Source organism: Eleutherodactylus coqui, chromosome 1 (assembly GCF_035609145.1).
Source record: "Eleutherodactylus coqui strain aEleCoq1 chromosome 1, aEleCoq1.hap1, whole genome shotgun sequence".
Lineage (NCBI taxonomy): Eukaryota > Metazoa > Chordata > Amphibia > Anura > Eleutherodactylidae > Eleutherodactylus > Eleutherodactylus coqui.
Window position 1 is genome coordinate 466939499 of NC_089837.1, and position 20403 is coordinate 466959901.

Genomic DNA, 20403 nt, shown 5'->3' on the forward strand with positions numbered 1-20403 from the left:
TGGGTCTTGGGGCTGTGTGGTGTGGGAGAGTTGTTCCTACCCCAGTCTGCTGCCGGCTCCTCTGCCCCTGCTGCCGCCCGGTCCGCCTGCATCCTCCTCTCAGCTGCTCCTGTTTGCTGGGGTGCTGAGACTGCTGAGGCTTGTTTCTCCGGCTCCGCGCTTCCAGCAGAGCCGGCACCCGCCGACACTTCCTCCACGTGCGCTGCCCTCTTCATTGCCGGCGGCGCCATCTTGCCTGCTGCATCGCGCTCCCCGCTGTCTCCCGCGGCTCTGAGGAAAGCCGAAAGTCCGCTCCCCTGTCGGGTCGGCGTCTTCCTGGCGTGGTCCGCTTTCTTCCCCTTCACCATCGGGCCGGTGAGCGATGTCCTGGGGTTCTTTTTGGGTCTGGGATTGCTGTCGGGGCCGGGAGCGAGGTGAGCGCACGTCTTACTCGCTCATCTGCTAGCCACGCCTTGTATAGTTTTATTTTTAATGATAACATTGCACTTGGTATTATTTGAAAAGATACCCATCCAACCAATTTGTGGGATGGAAGAACAACGTAAAACTTGTGTTTTTTGTTTACCATGGGTCCACATGTTTTATTTTGTCTTCTCATTTACAGGCATTGAGCTGATAGCTGCATTTTATGGCTGTTTATATGCTGGTTGCATTCCTGTTACGGTTCGGCCACCTCACGCTCAGAACCTCTCAGCCACCTTACCCACCGTACGGATGATTGTAGATGTAAGTCACTTGTCAGCTAAGTATCAAATGATGAAGGTTTATCTCTGAGCAAAAAAAAATAAAAATCTGTGCTCCATGAATCGCCTGCATTTTCAGCGCTACCGCTGTAGTAATGGCGACCCTCTGGGCTAATATCTAAAACGTAACATTTATTAAACAAGGTCTAAAAATTGTAGCGACCTGTTGACAATAATATCAGTTTTTAAACGTGATCTTTCTGAAGGAATTCTGAAGAGACAACAAATGAGAACTTGTCTTCACTAAAGATTATTAGTCCAGAATATTCCATTCTGAATAAAATCAACCAAAGATAAAAACCCAGATGATGAAGGTCTGACACCATATGGGGAGCCATCATGTAAATGTTGAGTAAAATAAGGACAGTAGAGAGGGGAGCAAACTATGCAATTCAAACTCCCCTTTTTTAATTATAACAGTAATTATTAGGAAATTATAGTACCATTGTTTCTGGTGGCACAATGCGCCACGAAGCTGTGGTACATGCGCGTCACACACACAGCTCTGCTACATACATTGTTCATCCCATACAACAGGGGTCAGAAGCAGCACAGCACTGTAGATGAACGACTCCGCCCCTGATCACATGACTGTGACGCTCATCCCGAGTGAATGACTTGCATGCTCCGCCCCTGATTACATGACAGTGATGTCATCAAAGGTCCTGCATCCTTGTACAGATTATGGGCAGACTACAACCCCCTGTGGCCCCAGTTGCTATGGAATACTAACAAACACCTAGTCGGACAGCTGCCGTGTGCATACAGGACCTGTGATTATGTCAACGTCATGTGATTGGGGCGGAGCATGTATCTCCCTCACTGGGGATGAAGGAGTTTTGATGACTTCACCGTCATGTGATCATCAGTAGAGCATGTAAGTCACTCACAAACCCACTCATGCACGGACGGACAGGTCGTTAGTAGTTTGATTATGGCAAAGGGGAAAAATATATCTTTGTACTGTGTTAACCAGTAACTCGAAAAGATAAAAGTGAGAGTCCTTAGTAGTTGATGCCTTTTAACAGCTAACTAAAAAAATGATCACGATAGGCAAGCTTTCAAAACTACTTGGGTTCTTTATCAGGCATGGTATTTGTGAAAGATGTGTCAACAACTGAGGATTTTCACTTTTTTTCTTTTCTGGGCTAAATAATGTTATATATTTATGCATGTAGTGCCAACATTTCTGGTATCTGTCCTCTACTGAAGTCAGTGAGGAGAATACAGACAGTCCCCGACTTGCGAACAGGTTCCGTTCCAGGAGCCTGTTCGCAAGTCGATTTGTTCGCAAGTCCGAACAAATGGTAGTATGGAGCAGGATCGCGGGTGGATCCCGCTCCATACAACGTAGGGTGCCGGCTGTTCTTACAGCGGGCACCCGGCAGCAACAGTTCCGACAAGCCGCGCCGCTTGTCAGAACTGTTAACACTTTAAATACCGCTCCGACAGCGGTATTTAGAGTGTTAACAGTTCTGACGAGCGGCGCGGCTCGTCGGAACTGCTGCCGCCGGGTGCCCGCTGTAAGAAACGGCCTGCACCCGACGTTCAGGGGGCCCGTACAGCGTCCCACGATGAGATCGCGGGACACTGTGCGGTTGCTAGGCAGCCGGGGACCTCCTGAAAGGCCCCAGGGCTGCCTATGCAGAGTGCCCATCAAGCGCACGGCTTGATAGGTGCTCTGCATAGACAGCCCTAGGGCCTTTCAGAAGGCCCCCGGCTGCCTAGCAACCGCAGTGTCCCGCGATCTGACCGGACAGGCTTCTATCAGGCTTGATAGAAGCCTGCCCGATCCCTGCACAGCATGATGTAATGCCATAGCATTACATCATACTGTGCAGGACAGATAGTTCGTATCTTGCGAAATTCGTAAGTCGAATGTTCGCAAGTCGGGGACTATCTGTATATAGAGATTAGTATCATTTCCTGTTGATTAGCGTTTATTTGCAATTTGTCTTAGATGCGTATTCTCGCATTACATTGTAACAGCTGTCTTTCTTTCCTAGGTTAGTAAAGCTTCTTGCATTCTCACAACACAAACCTTATTGAGATTGCTAAAGTCCAAAGAGGCAGCAGTTGCGGTGGATGTGAAAACATGGCCAACCATCATAGAAACAGGTGAGTACTAACCAAAGTCTTACTAACCATACTATTATAGAAGATGGCACACAGAACTAATGGTGCCCATACACGTCCATTAGCTGTTGGTCAGACTGTCGTTCAGTTGACAGCTGTTCCACCCAACCCCCCTCATACACATGCATGCTTGACTTTAGGTGGTCAATTATCCTCCTTTTTAGGAGAGTTTCCATTATTTTAACTTCTACAGATATCCAACTAAGTTGCCTGTTGCAGTTCCCGGCTTCTTCTCTACTACCCTTCCTGATGCTGCATACTCTATAGCCGACTGTAGTTTCTAGAGAGCAGTTTTGAGCAAATGGAATTTTGTGCTCCTGCCATTGTTAAGCTTGAGAATTGCGGGCGTGCATGATGTCGCGGTGGGTGCTACACTTGCTGACTGTGTGTTCAGGCGCCATTGTTAAGTACATAACGCAGCAGAAAATGACCATGACGTGATGCTGTGTATGCTGGACGGGAAAGACAATGGTTCTCTATAGTGAGAACATCTAAAGTATGCCGCTCTCTGAATTTTTGGTATGAAAACCAGATCAATAATAATATGGGCTTGGTATTTAGAGAGGATCTGTCTGCCCTCCTGACATGGTAACTTATATAAATACTTGTATTCTTTATGAAATCTGGAGCAGGTTTTCTTAGAACTCTGCGATGTTCTGTTCCTCTGTTGTTCCTCCTAGAAATGTATGAATAAATTGACAGGTGGGTGTTTCCAGTTAGGGGCGTGTCTCTATACAGTCTGACTGCGTCCAATCACAGTTGACCATTACAGACTGTGAAGGCATTCATCCTGTTGACAAAGGGCATGGTAACATCTAGTCGTCTATTTATTCAACATTTTTTACGAGAAACGAGAGAGAAACGGCACAATGTAGGATTGTGAAAAAAGGTGCTCTAGAATTGTTGCTTTATGGTGAATGGATGTATTTACTAAAACAGACATGTCCGGACAGTCGACAGGTCCTCTCGAATATAATTCAAATGTGTAAATAGTTGATAAATGTGGTTCATTCACCCAAACGTCTCTTTTATTAATTAGTAGAATCTCTTTGGTTTCAGATGATTTGCCCAGAAAGCGATCAATTCAGCTGTATAAACCACCTACACCTGAAATGTTGGCCTACCTCGATTTCAGTGTTAGCACCACTGGCATGCTCACAGGGGTAAAGGTATGTTCACAGTAAAACATTGTCTTCCATTAGTTCTATATGGTTTTATGTTCAGTCATTCCTTTGGTCTAAAAGCTAGGCAGTTGAGCGGAAAATAAACAGACCCCATTATAGTCAATGGGGGGGTCCATTGGGCGCAGTTCAGTTACCTCCTGAGACAGACCCGCTTGAGAGCGGGGATTTACCTTTACTGCTCCCCGAACAGAGTAGGAAAGCGGAACCATGGGCGCAGGTGTGAAATCACCCATATTGTCAGCAGTGATGGAGTCATGTTTTGCTTGATTCAGATGTATCTTCTTGTATGAAGACCAGTTGAACTGTAGGTAAAGTAAAAGTAATTTGTAACCCCGGACAGATATGCCCATTCAGCCTATGTATGTTTTATTCTGAAATACCGCTGAATTTCGGAAACATTTTTGGAGAGAGCCGTCAATCTGATGACTCGGGCGGGGAGAGCGAGTAGTAGACATATAGCTACATGTTCCTGTCTAATTGCCTGTACAACTCAAGGCACGGTTTGCCTCCGATGCAGCAGACTTGTTAGTCCTGCACTCATTGTTGAGTTGACCGTTTATGTCAGTAGACTTGAGGTGACCATATGAACAACCAGACAGCTGAGCTATTGGAACGTATGAGAATGTCATCCTAGACTACACATACAATTTAATGATCAGACCCAGGAGCAGTGTTAGTGTCATATGTGCATGTGGATGTTTTTTAGTCAAAATTTAAAATCTCGCGCCTGCTTGTTGTCCAGCACTGGGGTTGTTACGTCAAGTCTGACAAAGAGCAACATTTCTTGGAGCTTGTACAATCTCTTTGTTCTGTGTGGGTTTTCTTCCAAGTACTCCATTTTCCTCCTGCACCTCAAAAACATACTTTTACAATAATTAAGTTATGAAATTGGTGCTAGCATGTGTCTGAGATAGGCAGACTAGATTTTCAATCCCTTTCAGACTAGACAGTGATTGGTGGTGGCCATTCTTGTACAGGGCTGCAGTTGGTATTAACTCTGACTTCAAGGAGAAAACTGTCTTTGTGGGGTTTTTGGTAGTTATCCATCACATCAAATGTTCTAGTTCCTTATTTCTGTTGGATGCAGCAGTGTTTAAAGAGACTTTGTCACCCACCTTTAGCCCTCTAAGCTAAGCTTATGGTCTGACAGTAGGTGACCCATTGAGTCCTTGTTGTACCCCTGGTGTCAGCTCTGAAAGCTACTGCTCAATACATTGAGCAGCACTACTAAGTAGCCTATTATAAAATTAGAATTGGCGGACTACTGCATTGAGTGGCGGTTTTCAGCGCTGGCATCGGGGAAAGGACTGGGGTAGTAAGTATAATACTTACATCTCCGGACTCAGCGGGTCACCTACTTTCAGCCCATAAGCTTGGCTCATAAGACTGGTAGTGGGTGACAGATTCCCTTTAAGTTCAGGTACTGATTCATTTAAATCCCTCTTCTGTTGCAGATGTCCCACGGATCTGTAAATGCACTTTGCCGGGCAATAAAATTACAGTGTGAGCTGTACTCTACACGCCAGATTGCCATATGTCTGGATCCTTATTGTGGTCTTGGTTTTGTACTTTGGTGCCTTTGCAGGTTGGTTTGAAGATCATTAAAAAACTGAACAAATATCATGTTATATCTGTGCTGTGCATTAACCCCTTCTTGCTGCAGCCTTACTGTTTTTATCACTTTTTCCTCCGCACTTCAAAAAAAAATATAATTTTTTTTTTTCTGGTAACACAGCTACACCAGAGCTTGATTTTTGGAGGACGAGTTATATTTTTCAGTGGTACCATTTACCATATAGTGTATTGGAAAACTTTTAAAAACTACTAAGTGGTGCGAAATGGAAAAAAATGCAATTGCGCTGTTTTTGGGGTTTTTTTTCTTATTGCATCCATCGTACACTAAAAAAAATATCTTATTTTTATTCTGTGGATTACATTGATATCAAATTTATATTATTCATATTTTTTTTAAAAACTTTTAATATACCGTTAAAAAAATTTGCTTTCACCTTTGAATTGATCCTCAGAACTTTAGCTTTCCATTGATTCAGCTATATGAAGATTTGACTTAAACTTGTAGTCATTTGATAGCTTCTATAGGCATGTCTTAATAGGCAAACATTCATTGCAGCCCTGGAGATTTTCAGAAGGCCCCAGGCTGTCATGACACCTGCACAGCACCCCAAGACGTCATTGCAGAGGGTCTGTTCAGGCCCTCCAAAGATCAATCGGCCTAAAAGGACTAACCGCTGCAGTTGCTGATGCCCACTCTATATAATGACACCCGACGTGCACTATACATGCACAGTGCAGGTCGGTCAGGGGTTAATATAGATCATATAGCTACGCTAGGATTGTTAATATGGCCATGCAGTGGACTCAAAGGGGTACTGCAGTTGAATCCATACACAGGCAAAATCTGCATGGAGTTTCCATGTTCTCCCTCCATTTGTGTTTTCCCACACTCCAGACTGATAGATTAATTGGATTCCTATGAAATTACCCCTGGTGTGTTTAAGCAAGTTAATTTAGATTCCCATTTGGCTGATGTGAGTGATGTCAATGCATGAATATGTTGGCACTATGTAACCAACAAGGGTTGGAATATAGAGTAACTGTTTTCATAGTTGCATTGTATGAACAGACTTGTCCATCACATTCATCTTCTAGTAGATCTATAACGCTTTTTTCAAAGGGATGGCAAATCCCAACCCCATGGGCAAAAGTTGACAGTTTAGACTTACTGGGTGTAACAGATTCTTTACTTCTCAGATAATTGCTGTATGAATTAGTTTAAGGGGTTGGCCACTTCCTAGTAAAAAAAAACAAAACGCCACCATCCATACATACCCAGCATGCGCTGCTGAGGACCTTCAAGTGAACAGCTGGGGTATGGGATAGGCGAATTTACACATCTACAGTGCGTAACACAACATAGCAGTTTATGGGATGTTAGGACAATTGTACTAGTGAGTTGCCAACCCTTTTACTGTAATAAAAACCCTTCCTCATTGGATACAAAATAATGTTTTATCGTTTCTATATTTTGTCTTTTGCTTAGTGTGTACTCTGGTCACCAGTCTATATTAATTCCTCCTATGGAGTTGGAATCCAACTTATTCCTTTGGCTGTCTGCTGTAAGTCAGTACAAGATTAGAGACACGTTCTGTTCCTATTCGGTCATGGAGATGTGCTCCAAGGGACTTGGGAACCAGATTGAGGTGCTGAAGGTAAGATTCGTACGCTCATGTGCCTATATGGGCTCTCGCAGGAGTGCTATACAGTATATTGACTCACTTCTTGCAGTAATGGGTTGGATGGTATGATTAGCCACCGTGTTTCTTGGTTTTTATACTCGTGTGTTAAGCTACAGGGGTACAGAATAGAGATGAGCGAGCATACTCGCTAAGGGCAATTACTCGATCGAGCATTGCCCTTAGCAAGTACCTGCCCGCTCGGGAGAAAAGATTCGGCTGCCGGCAGGGAGTGGCGGGGGAGAGCGGGGCGGAACAGAGGGGGGATCTCTTTCTCCCCCTCTTCCCCTCCGCTCCCCCCTGCTCACTGCCGCAACTCACCTCTCACCCGCGCCGGCAGCTGAACCTTTTCTTCCAAACGGGCAGGTACTCGCTAAGGACAATGCTCGATCGAGTAATTGTCCTTAGCGAGCATGCTCGCTCATCTCTAGTACAGAAACATTTTGCGCCACATATTAGCTTCATTCAATTAAAGGCAAGTGGTGGCCTTGCACAGTGGCATCAGTTGTATAACATTCACTTATACTTACAGTGTTGGACAAGAAACTAGTATGACTTGAATTGCACATAATTTATCTACAAAACGCACACTGTGGAGTTGGGTCTTAATATTCTAAAAGTGGCCAATGTCAAAGAAAGGAAAATCGGCTATTCCAATTGCCGGACCGTGTCCTTATTATCCAATCTAGCTTCTGCTTTCTGATGTTTCTTCTTACAGACAAGAGGAATAAATCTATCTTATGTACGGACTTGTGTTGTGGTGGCAGAAGAACGTCCAAGAGTTGCCCTCACATACTCCTTTTCCAAGCTTTTCAAAGATCTTGGTCTTTCTCCGCGTGCTGTCAGTACTACCTTTGGATCAAGAGTCAATACTGCAATATGTTTACAGGTAAAAAATAATCCAGGGGTATAAAGGGCACCTTCAATAATGAGGCCGGGAGGAAAGTCAGTATATGCAAGTTACAGCATACTTTAAGGGATCCACTTAAAATCCTTTCTGTATATACACAGTGGTATATAAATTCAAATTGCAAATCTACACTTAAAGTGTGAGTGCTCTGTGGTGTTTGTTAGTATCAGTCACTTGCAGGCTACACCCTCGATTCATTTCAGTGTAGGACAGAGCAGAAGGACATTTGAATTACTGCAGCCCTTTACTTCCTCCCTGCTGAGATAGATGTAGAGCTATAGCTAAAAGAACTTGAACATCTTATCTTGTATGTGTTAGCAGAAGGAATTTGCTACTTAATAAAATCCTGGTAATACTACATTATTGGCATTGATTCAAGTTAGCAGTTTCTCTCTCTGCAAGGTGAGAGAGTAGGGAGAGGTTACGAGTTAGTTAAAGGGGTTGTGCCGCTGTCATGCTGCCGCTTGTTCTATTTATTTTATGATTTCATTCTGCTTTATCTGATCCTGATAGGGGGGGAAACCTTACAACCCTTCACTAGGCTGAGAATTTGCCTGACTGCAGAAAAACCCTATTTAGTGGGAGCTATTCTATTGATAGCTTTTGAGTATATCAAAACTCACCTACTAAAAGGATCTAATAGACAGCGATGCATTACCTGGGGAACCTTTTTTTAGTGCGCAGACTATCTGGGTATTGACCAAGACATCACTCTAAGTGATAACTGGGCACTGTTCCTCTAGGAAATATTATTAGGCTATTAAGTACCGCATATCAGCTTAAGAGGTATTATTGCAGCGATCACTCCTCATAGTGAGGTGCTAATTCAATACAGTACCTTACCTATACTTACTCATTGCCTCTAATGGATTATAGTCCTAATCTATAAACAATTTTCTATACTCAGTTGATGACTGATAACCCTTTCTCCAGGGAATCATCCCAGGAGATACTTGAGCCCCTGAGGAGCCCACGCAGTGGGCGAAACGCGTAGGGCAATTACAAGGTCTATTTTGTACATAAAAACATCTGGGCAATTACAAGGTCTATTCTGTACATAAAAACATCTCATGTCTATTATACATTGGACTATATGAGTTGCATGTAGATTCCGGCTGATTACGACATCATGTTCAGGTTCGGAAAAAATGCATAGGTTTTTTGGAACATTAAAACCAAACCCCCCCCCCCCCCCAAAAAAAAAGAGCTATCTTTTGGACGTAAAAGACATAATAAAGAAAAGGGACCTAAAGAAAGCTTACCGGAGCGCTTACCTGAATCCCCGCGCTCCGGTGACTTCTATACTTACCGGTGAAGATGGCCGCCGGGATCCTCTTCCTCCGTGGACCGCAGCTCTTCTGTGCGGTCCATTGCCGATTCCAGCCTCCTGATTGGCTGGAATCGGCACGTGACGGGGCGGAGCTACACGGAGCCGGCATTCTGCACGAGCGGCTCCATTGAAGAGAGCAGAAGACCCGGACTGCGCAAGCGCGGCTAATTTGGCCATCGGAGGGTGAAAATTAGTCGGCTCCATGGGAACGAGAACGCCAGCAACGGAGCAGGTAAGTAAAAAACTTTTTATAACTTCTGTATGGCTCATAATTAATGCACAATGTACATTACAAAGTGCATTAATATGGCCATACAGAAGTGTATAGACCCACTTGCTGCCGCGGGACAACCCCTTTAAGGTGACTGTACACAGGAGGATTGTCCCATGGGCTGCCACCTCAGTTTTACATAGGAGCAATACTTCAGTGAATGGTGTCGGAGAGAGACGGGATCGTTCTGGCCCACCCGCCTCCATTCACAGTAAATGGAGCAAAGTGATAGAAATGGTCATTTTTTTTGTCTACTGGGTCTGTAAAATTATGGATTCCGTTTGCTTCCGTTTTAATTAAGTTTTGCTACCTGTTAAATTTTTTTTAAAGACTAATCCGTTAAAAACGGAAATTAAACCGCTGATGTGATCAAACGTTGGGAAAAAAAGCATCTTGCATCAAATGCCACGTTTCTTCATAGTCTACCTGGCTGTAGAGAAAACATCTTGCATTTATTATATATGTTTTTTCATTTACTTTGCAGGGAACCTCAGGGCCAGATCCTTCAACAGTGTATGTGGATCTCAAATCCCTTCGGCATGACAGGTATTCAGCCTCATAACTATACGGAAATGCTCATAGCTGTACGGGCTTGGCCGGGCTATGGGGAGAACTTGATGAAATAGAAACTAGGAGGTAGTTATTTTAATTCATGATCTATGTATCATACAAAACTGGCACTTCTTGTGCCCTACCTGGGGGTCGGCTGCAGTACTAAAGTCTTACATCTTCGTAGTTGATGAATGAGCAGCTAAAAAAAAGCTGGGTCAGCACAAGCATACCAGAAATGATAGTTGTGATAAAAGCCAGTAGCACAAAGACTTTCTTCCATTCTGCATCGCTTGGTTAGGTACTGCAGCTATACTCCTAGTTATAATTTTAGCCTTAATTTACGCTACAATTAATATTAATGTCGCAGGTTGTAATTAGCAAATTGCTTCGTAGCGCTGTCCTATGTTTACTTGGTTGAGATGAAGTATGTGTCAGTCGTGGTGAAAGTGGCCATACATAAAATAATAGTCCTGTATCATAGTACAGTATATCCCGTATGATGCAAACTGGTTTAATACCTTTTGTATTTCGCCAGTGTGTCATCACACATCAAACTGATTACTCATTCTGTCTAAAATGATGATCCGTGCCAGGATCTCGCGAATGTCAGGCGTTCTCAATTGGTGCTGGCAGCTCTGTTATCTCTGGCCGTCTGACAAGTGACAGGAGAAATCCTGCTGCGATGACCTTCATATCAGAATCTAGGACTCTGTGTCTCATGAGCCGCTTCACGGATTCAGTGATTGCTCATTTACATAAACTGAAAATCTAGATCAGCAGTTTTCATGTATCTAAAGACGGGATTACATTGTATTCATGGCATCAAAAATTCATCGCGTTCAACAAGTAAATATTCATATTGCCAAGTACATAACTTGCGCCAAATGATTCGGACATGAGATTCATTCTTCTTCTCAACATTGGTGATGGTTTTCAAGAAAACAAATTACAGCTCTCATCCAATCTGCGGGTCAGTCGAGGCCATCTTATTGATGCCTCTATATGACATGTCACTGGCTCTTGGTAGTTTAAAGGGGTTGTACCACACTTACCTTTTATCAGATCAGTGGCGGTCTCACTATTGAGATCCCCACTGATCCTGAGAATAGGGGTCCTGCTTCACCCTTTTCTCATCACTGAGGGCTCATTGTACCCCCTGCAGTAAGGAGAAGACTGAATGGAGCGACGGTACTGCTCCATTCATCTTCAATGGGACTGCTGGAAATGGCTATTGAAATGAATGGAGCGGCATTGCACATGTGTGACCGCTGTTATTCAATCTGTTATCACTGCAGTTGGATGCAGTAAGCCCACAGTAAGGAGAAGAGCACACATATTCCTAGTACTCCGGATTGGTGCAGGTCTTAGCGGTGAGATTCCCACTGATTGGGTTTTTATCACCTATCCTATGGATAAGCGATAAAAGTCAATTTTGGGAATACCCCTATAAAGCTTCGATACGATCTTATCTGCATTTGTTATGCAGTGGAATGTGATAAGTAGTTCCCTTCATTGCGTGAAATTGGCCACACTCTTAAGAAACCCATTTAATGTGTATAGGGACCTTCCAATTCTCCCGGATTCCAAGAGGAAGGATCAGGCTGCTGAGGATCTGGTGTTAGTAATCTACATGTACTGTGGTATATTGTTTTGATGTTTTTTACCCCCTGAACTTTATCCACTGGGGCTTCTTATCATTCTGTATGTTCAAGGGGTTGAAAAATACAGTAATTGACCATGTTGGTTCTCTTCATTGATCAGGGTACGCTTAGTGGAGAGAGGGTCTCCTCAGAGTTTGCTTCTGCTGGAGTCTGGAAAGGTAAGCCTCTCCTCTTTGTAATATTAGCCACTTCTTGTAATGGTGCTGGGTCACACACGTCATGGAAAACCCGGAATTTGATGAAAGTCGTAGAATACCTGGAAATGTCATGGACTTCTCTGATTTGTCATGGATGTTTGTTTGCTGTCATGGAATTTTTTTCTGAGGAATAATATTTTCTGAGATTCTTTGTGTTTTAGTTCTGTTTGCCCCAAACCATTTCTTTATTCCATTAGAATCCAGTATGGTGTTTAACACCAGAGGCCAAAGAAATAAAGAAATGGTTTTGGATAAACAGAACTGAAAAGTCACAAGAACCTCAATACTCAGTCTTAAAAATGCAAAAAATATTTCAGCTTTTAGAGCACATTGAAGTTTTGTTCTCAACTTCTCAATAAGGGCGCCTTCACACTAGCAACAAGATCGCATGATTTTTGTGCGATGCGAGAGTGAGTGAAAGCGCAGAATTATGAAACCAGTGATTTTCGATGGTTCCATCACATTTGCAATGTTTTCACTCATGCGATGTTGCGAAACAGAAAAAGTGCGGCATGTCCTATCTTTTGCGTTTTTATTTCCCATGTTTCCCCTCAGGCCTCATGTCCACAGGGGAAAATCAGGCCCGCCGCGGATTCTCCATGCAGAATCCCGCAGCAGGTCCCTCCTTTCCCGCGGACATGAGGCCTAAAACGAATTACTCACCTGTCCGGACGCTGCGGATCTGCCCTCCGGCGCGGCTGGATCTTCATTCTTCGGCACGGCGGATGTGCTCGGCACGCCGGCAGAGTGCCGCGTGCATACGCCCTGCACTCTATTTTTTTTGAACTTCTGCTCTCCTGCGTCGGAGAGCAGGAATTCAGCTGCGAGTGTGCTGCAGATCCAAACGGCTTCCATAGGCTTCAATAGAAGCCTGCGGGAGCCGTCCCCGCGGGAGACCCGCACTAAAATGGAGCATGCTGCGGGTGTTTTCCCGCACACGCAATCCGCGCCTCAGGGAAAAATGACATCCGCAGGTATTTAACTACCTGCAGGTGTCCAATGCATCCCTATGGGGTGCGGATCACGCTTGTGGGGGAAACACTGCGGATTTTAAATGTTATTTTGCCGTGGACATGAGGCCTTAATGGAGCTTCCTTTTTATCGCATCGCAAAGCAGAAACTCGCGATTTTCATGCAGTGCGTTTCTAACATTAGAAATTCCAACTGACTTTTAAACTAAAGAATTGCAGCAAAATCGTGTGAGAAAATCGCAAGGGGCAGCGGTTTTTTTAATGAGAAAAAGCAGCTCTAATGCTCAAAAATCGTGGGGGGAAAAAAGTCATGATTTTCACGCGGCGATATCGCGATTGCTAGTTTTGAAAGAGCCCTAAACCTTTGATTGCGTGTATTTCGACTTCCGCGAGTGTCATGGAAAATCAAGATTATGTCATGGAAAATGTTTTTTATAAACTTGTCTGAACCCTGAGGTGTCATGTTAGGGCTTGTTTCCAACGCACCAATAAGAGACCGAGAGGAAGTAGCTCAGTAGTAATTCCTTTGTGGTTCACTCGGGTTCTAGTTTTGACCGTAAAGGACATTCACTGGGGGGGCGATAATTATCGGACGGACCAACGTTCTTAAGAAAGTTACTTCCCAATTATTGCTGGGTGCGAGGCATCGTATCACTTCATATCCGATTTTCCTGCTTGTGAAAAATGCACGTTTCAATAGGAAGAAAAGGGGAAAAAATGAATTCTCATAAAAATCTTATCTGAATGCAGTTATTTTTTTTGCTCCCATAGAAAATACTAAATGATTGTTTAAAAAATCCGACCTGCTGCGATTTCTTTAACTCACACTATCGCTGCGAGCGAAAAATCACCCGTGTACACTAACCCATTGAAAATAATGGGTTATTGTAACGTAACCGGACGGCCTCTTGATCTTTATCCTTCAGTCTGTAATGTGTCTGCTAGGTCAGTGTTTGTTACATTGTATAATCTTCCATTTCAATCTGTCCTAGATTTTACCTGGACTAACAGTGATTATTGTTAATCCAGAGACCAAAGGACCCCTGGGAGACTCTCATCTTGGGGAGGTAGGTGCGCTCTGTAGGCTGGTTGACATTTCTGAACCACGGGGTGTTATTCATGTCCTCCTAATTCAAGTGGTTCTTCATCATAAACATATGGATCTCAAACATCTCCTTAAGGGCTCAGTCACACTGGAGCATCGGCGCCCGTGTGACTGACAGTTAGAAGACGGCCGTACCTGAAGACGGACGTCTCTCTCCAGCGCTGATGAAAGAATACATGACCGGCAATGAAGCCGGTCACACGTTCTTCCTCCCGACGCTGCAGAGAGACGTCTGTCTTCAGGTACGGCCGTCTGCTGGCTGCAGTAACACGGGCGCCGATGCTCCCGTGTGACTGAGCCCTAAGGAGGTTTTTTAGTTCCATGTTAAGAAAACTTCATAATATACTTTATTTTAATTTCTCACAATTTTTAAGATTTTTGTTTGCGGTCAGTGAATGTGAACACAGTTGTTTCCATTCAGAGCATGAAAACCTGAGAAGCAGCTGCTGATGCATTTAGCTCATTGTCTAGACAAGATCCAACTGTATTCACTTCTCAGTTTAGGGCAGGCTGGGTGGATGCCGCTTCGCAGCCTCTGAATGTACAGTAAACAAGAGTGTTCTCATTCACACTTATCATGAAAACAGTGAGGAATTGAAACCTAAAGTACAGGGTGTCCCATAGGTGTGGAAACGCCCATGCAGAATGAAAAGGGTTTGGCAGGCAGGGAGCAAATTTTGCATACAAGCTGCGAGGGGGGAAAGAAGTTTATTAGGTCATGTCACCAAAATGACAACCATTTTGAATGCCACCGTTTTGGATTCCACTCGTAAGTCTCCAGCTTTATTCGTACCCATGTTAGTACAGTGAAATGATGATGTTGGCGGCTCAAGCAGAACATGTTGAGATCGTTCTTTATCAGGTTAATGAAGCATATGTGTCATCGCCGCAGACTTTAATCAACACCATCCAACTCCTCCTCCTACGGTATTACCTACAGTGCAGCTGCCAAACTTCTTTCCAAATTCCAAGAAACAGATTCTGTCACTGATAAACCAAAAACAAGACAACCCAAAAAAACATTACTGATGAAGCATCAGCAACCGCTGTTCTGGCCTCATTCAACAAGTACCCACAACTTGGCATGTCTCAAGAATGTGGGATTAGCCATGCCTCCCATACTGCCAATTTTGTCTACGCATAAATGGCACCCTTATAAAATTGCAGACGCTGCAACACACGACATAAGGAAGATCTCAACACATTCTGCATGAGCTAACACCATCGTTTTACATTGTCGTTATGAAGAAAAATCACTGTTAACATAAGAACAAATAAAGTTATGTTAAAATTCCCTCTTAGTTTGATATATCACAAATCTACCTTCCCATTGGGAAATCAGAGTTGAATTCAAAATGGCTGTCATTGTGGTGACAGTTTTTCCCCTTTCCTCCACAACTTATTTGCACAATGTATTACTGCCTGTTAAACCGTTTTAATTCTATAGAACTTTTACTTTATATGGTGGCTACTAGAGATGAGCGAGCGTACTCGGCCACGCCCCCTTTTTCGACCGAGTACCGCGATTTTCGAGTACTTCCGTACTCGGGCGAAAAGATTCGAGGGGCGCCGTGGGTGGGTGGGGGGTTGCAGGGGGGAGAGGGAGAGAGAGAGAGGGCTCCCCCCTGTTCCCCGCTGCTACCCCCCGCACCGCCACGCCTCCCCCCGCATCTTTTCACCCGAGTACTGAAGTACTCGAAAATCGCGGTGCTCGATCGAGTAATTACTCGAAACGAGTACGTTCGCTCATCTCTAGGGGCTACCATATAAGCTTTACTACCATAAAACCAGGAAATCTTCTCTTAACAGTACCTCTTTTAAGGTATCCATACATTTTAGATGACTGACTAGTCCTGAGCAGGGGATTAGCTATAGGGGGTGCAGTGAAAGCTGTTGCTACTGGGCCGTGGAGTCTTAGGGGGGCCCATCAGCCCCTCTATTACATAAGAAGACACTGGTAGTATAAACACCATATAGTAGGTTGGGGTCAACAGTGAGCTGGCACTGGGTTTGCCTAGCTCTTTGCTCTTCAAACCAAATATTCGAGTAATTGTCATATTTGTGATATGGACTTTTAGATATAAGGTCAACAGTTGAAATCTTGGACTGCCAACATGTGCCTAACGTCACCTTAAAGGTACACTTATCCGAGGGCATGACAACACCAACCAAGTTATTGTACTAGTTTTATAGGGATTTGTAATGGCTTAGCTCCATGCCAGGCCATTTAGTTTTAGAAGATTGCATTTGGTATTTCTGACTACTGATTGCACGCTTATCTCGCCATAGATATGGGTGAACAGTCCGCACACGGCCAGTGGATACTACACTATATACGACAGTGAAAGTCTGCAGGCTGATCACTTCAACACCAAACTCAGTTTTGGGGACACCCAGACACTTTGGGCAAGAACTGGATACCTCGGGTTTGTCCGTAGAACAGAACTGACGGATGCAAGTGGAGGTAATCGTCTTATGAGATGCTCATTCAACAGTCCACTTATTTCAGCAATCTTAACTTTAAATCCGGCCGCAGGATTTATTTATCTTGGAGTTGTAGAATTTCTAGAGCTTTCGCTCAGTTATTTGTTTCTTTGTCTTTGTTTTAGAACGGCATGATGCCTTATTTGTTGTTGGAGCACTGGATGAAACCTTGGAGCTGAGGGGGCTGCGCTACCATCCTATTGACATTGAAACCTCAGTGTCACGTACACATCGGAGCATCGCTGAGTGGTACGTATGGGATAGATGAACTAGATGGTATGTATGCAGACGGAAATGGATACAAGGAGTTCATGGATATCTTCATAAAGAGCTGAGGAGCTATGCCAATTGTACTTGTATGGATCCTCAATTACATCCCATATTATAGAGATGTAGTAGTATGCTTACTTATTTTAAAGGGCTGAAAATGGTTTAAATACATAACGAGACTAAAAGAAGTCCAATAAATGTGGCTAATTGAGTGACATTCTGGTACAGAGAGCAAGAAGACCCTGCAAGGGCTTATAATCTACAAGGGTAGAAGGAAGGAGACAGTAGAAGAAGGTCGAAGCTGCTCAGATGGTATTGTAGTGGCAGTAAGGGTTACTGTAGGTGTATGATGTCTTCTAATATTTACTACTCCATTTATCTGATAATTATTGGCACGTGCATGCCTGCAACTTATGGTGCCTTTACACAGGGGGGCGATTATCGCCTGAATCGTCACTGGAAACAGCAAAATCGGTCAATAGTCGTACCGTGTACAAGCAACCACCGGCAGGGCACCGAGTGACTAATCGCTCACTTATCCGAGGGGCTTGGTTTTTAACTGAACTTTTTTAGCGACCGTTTGGCCGTGTAAACAGGCAGTTGTTCAACTATGAATGACTGCCTGTTCACAGTGAATGGAAGCGAGCGGCTTGGAGCGATCTCTGTCTCCACTTCGCCTCCATTGACAGAAGACTATCGTTTCTATGTAAAACACAGGAGCCATAATCAGCTTATGCGCCTGACGGTCGCCCCGTGTAGACCCAGCTTTAGCTGAGATCTATGCTCTTTAGTTGTTTTCTACATCTGAATACTGTACTATCCTTACTGTAAAGACTGCACTTTCTAAAACCCCACATCAGACTCTATATAGACACTGAACAAGCAAGGGGTGTTGGGAGGTTGAATCTAGCCAGCAGAAATCTGAATGTAGCATAATATGTCAATGCCACTTGTCTTTAAGATAAGATAATGCAATTTATTTACAAAATTGCTGAACTTTATCTAAACTCTACATAGACGTAAAGTCTTGCCCAAATGGGGCCTACGCTTTTAAAGATGAATACAATTTCAAAATATAATGGCACTCTTATAAAACATTTCTCTTTAATAAAACTTTTCTCTTTTATGTCCCTTGCTTTCGAAACAGTGCTGTGTTCACTTGGACCAACCTGCTGGTGGTGGTGGTTGAGCTTTGTGGCTCGGAACAGGAAGCTCTGGACCTGGTTCCTCTAGTGACCAACGTTGTGCTGGAAGAACATTACTTGATTGTTGGAGTGGTGGTGGTGGTAGATCCCGGAGTCATCCCCATCAACTCTCGAGGGGAAAAACAACGGATGCATCTACGGGATAGTTTCTTAGCGGATCAGTTAGATCCGATCTATGTTGCATACAACATGTAAAGACGATAGACTTTAACCACTCAAGACGAAATACCACCGGTTTATTTTTTTGTCAAAATTTCACGTACAAATTCCAATGCTTGATAATAGTTTAAAACGTGTGTTATCTTTTTAGCATAACCTCTAGTAGATCATGGTCTGTCGGCATTATTTTATGAAAGGGAACACTGTGCTACAGTAGTATTAAAAAAAGCAAGTCACTGGACGTTAACTGTATCTTAGCTAGAGAACTGCCGGTGGGGGTACTTGCGTGTGATGCCAGCAGATAGTAGGCGCTCTGCACGTACTCTCGCCTAGTTCTTCAGTGGAGATTTATTTAAGTTTGAAAGGATTTATTTTTTTTAAATCCTTTATATTTGCAGCTGTAGCTTTGTTTTGTCTTATTAAATTAAACCTAGGTAGTAAAACTGCTTCTTCATAATGGTGCCATGAGTGCCCCTGCTTCAGTGGAACAGAGCTCACCATCTGAGCGTCCATGCCGCTAAGGGGGGGGGGGGGCGTTCAACTTAGAAAAAAAAAAAGAAAACGGTGTAGAATTTAGATTTTTCATTTAGATAGGTCTTAAATGTAAAATATTCTGCCTATATTTTAAATATGTAAATATTAATATAACAATTATCAACATTCAGATCCGCTTGTGGTAAATATGGAGGTGATGATGAATTGTTCTATGGCAATCGCAGAGGGTTTAGCATTTTTACTAGTTTTTTTTCAGTATATAGAGTACAGGGGCATGCTAGCGGTAGCTTACCAGCTAAATGACCAGGCTAGTAGGGCATGCTGGCACTTGTTCAAATGCCATGGGAAAGCTATCATCTGCCTGCCCCTCCGTTATAGACAATGCAAGTGATAGAACGATTGTCCTGATCCATACAAAAGTATTTTGTTGCCTACTAATATATGTTGTTAAATATATACTGAATGTTTTAATGAATTTGTCTTTCGGAAATTTGCTAACTACTCCATTATATTGCCAGCAGGTTAAAAAAAAACAAAAAACACAGAACTTAATATCGATGCACTTTTTCATTACTGCCTTCTATCCATTGTGGCAAAAGAGCAAGCAATTCTCTTCCGTAGCTGAATAATGTCTATGATCTGGATTGTCCTTCTTTATAGTCAGCTTCTCATATACTCCACCTTCATACCCAGGCTGATCAGCAACTTTCATATATGCACTCTGCTCCCAAGACAGGTCTTAGTGGTGAAGTGTCATTAAAGGGTTGTACCACAATTGCAAGTTATTCCCTATCCACAGGATAGGGGATAACTTGCCGATCGGTGGGGGTCTCTCGTCTATGACCTTCAGAATCTCGAGATGGGGTCCACTGTACCCATCACTATGGGCGTCACTTTTTGTCCTTGCAGTGACGTCACTGTGAATAGAATGTTGGCCGAGCGTGCGTGGTCAGCACTCCATTCATTTCAATGGAGCTGATGGAAATAGCCCAGCGGCAACCGCCCAGGTATCTCCACAGTCCCAATGAAAGTGATTTCAGTACTAGTGCAACCAGCGCTCCACTCAGTCTCCGCCTCGCAGCGCTGGGTGCCTTAACCTTGCAGTGAGAACGACCTGGGAACACAAGGGCCCCCATTCTTGAGATCCGCAGGGGCATTAGCGGTGAGACCCCTCTGATCAGCAAGTTAATCCCCTATCCTGTGGATACAGAATAACTCGTAATTGTGTTACAACCCCTTCAAGCTTGGAGATCGCAAGGGATTGTCTCAGTCACAGTGATTGTACATTATGCTGGCAACTAGAATGATCGTTTTCTATACTTACACCGTAGTTACCACTGCTTGTAAACTTCTCGTCAGCTGTCAGTAATATACATACATGTATTTCTTATTCTATTGACTTGCCAGAAAGCCGCATCCAAGCTTAGGAGTAGCACTTGGCGCATTCAAGTGGATCCAAGTTTAGCGGTACAATAG

The 20403-nt window shown here is 43.7% G+C and overlaps 1 protein-coding gene across 2 annotated transcripts in view; it reads left to right on the forward strand.

The window, feature by feature from the left end:
* Positions 1 to 19417, forward strand: part of DIP2B (disco interacting protein 2 homolog B) — a 203316-nt gene extending 183899 nt beyond the window's left edge. For both annotated transcript variants that reach the window (XM_066584343.1, XM_066584344.1), the window contains exons 27-38: positions 605 to 726; positions 2750 to 2861; positions 3939 to 4048; positions 5518 to 5648; positions 7125 to 7293; positions 8036 to 8206; positions 10313 to 10374; positions 12142 to 12199; positions 14202 to 14276; positions 16604 to 16778; positions 16924 to 17047; positions 18216 to 19417. In XM_066584343.1, the coding sequence (XP_066440440.1) occupies positions 605 to 726; positions 2750 to 2861; positions 3939 to 4048; positions 5518 to 5648; positions 7125 to 7293; positions 8036 to 8206; positions 10313 to 10374; positions 12142 to 12199; positions 14202 to 14276; positions 16604 to 16778; positions 16924 to 17047; positions 18216 to 18468 (1562 nt within the window). In that variant the 3' untranslated portion in view covers positions 18469 to 19417. The remainder of the gene's footprint in view (positions 1 to 604; positions 727 to 2749; positions 2862 to 3938; positions 4049 to 5517; positions 5649 to 7124; positions 7294 to 8035; positions 8207 to 10312; positions 10375 to 12141; positions 12200 to 14201; positions 14277 to 16603; positions 16779 to 16923; positions 17048 to 18215) is intronic.
* Positions 19418 to 20403: the final 986 nt, after the last annotated feature.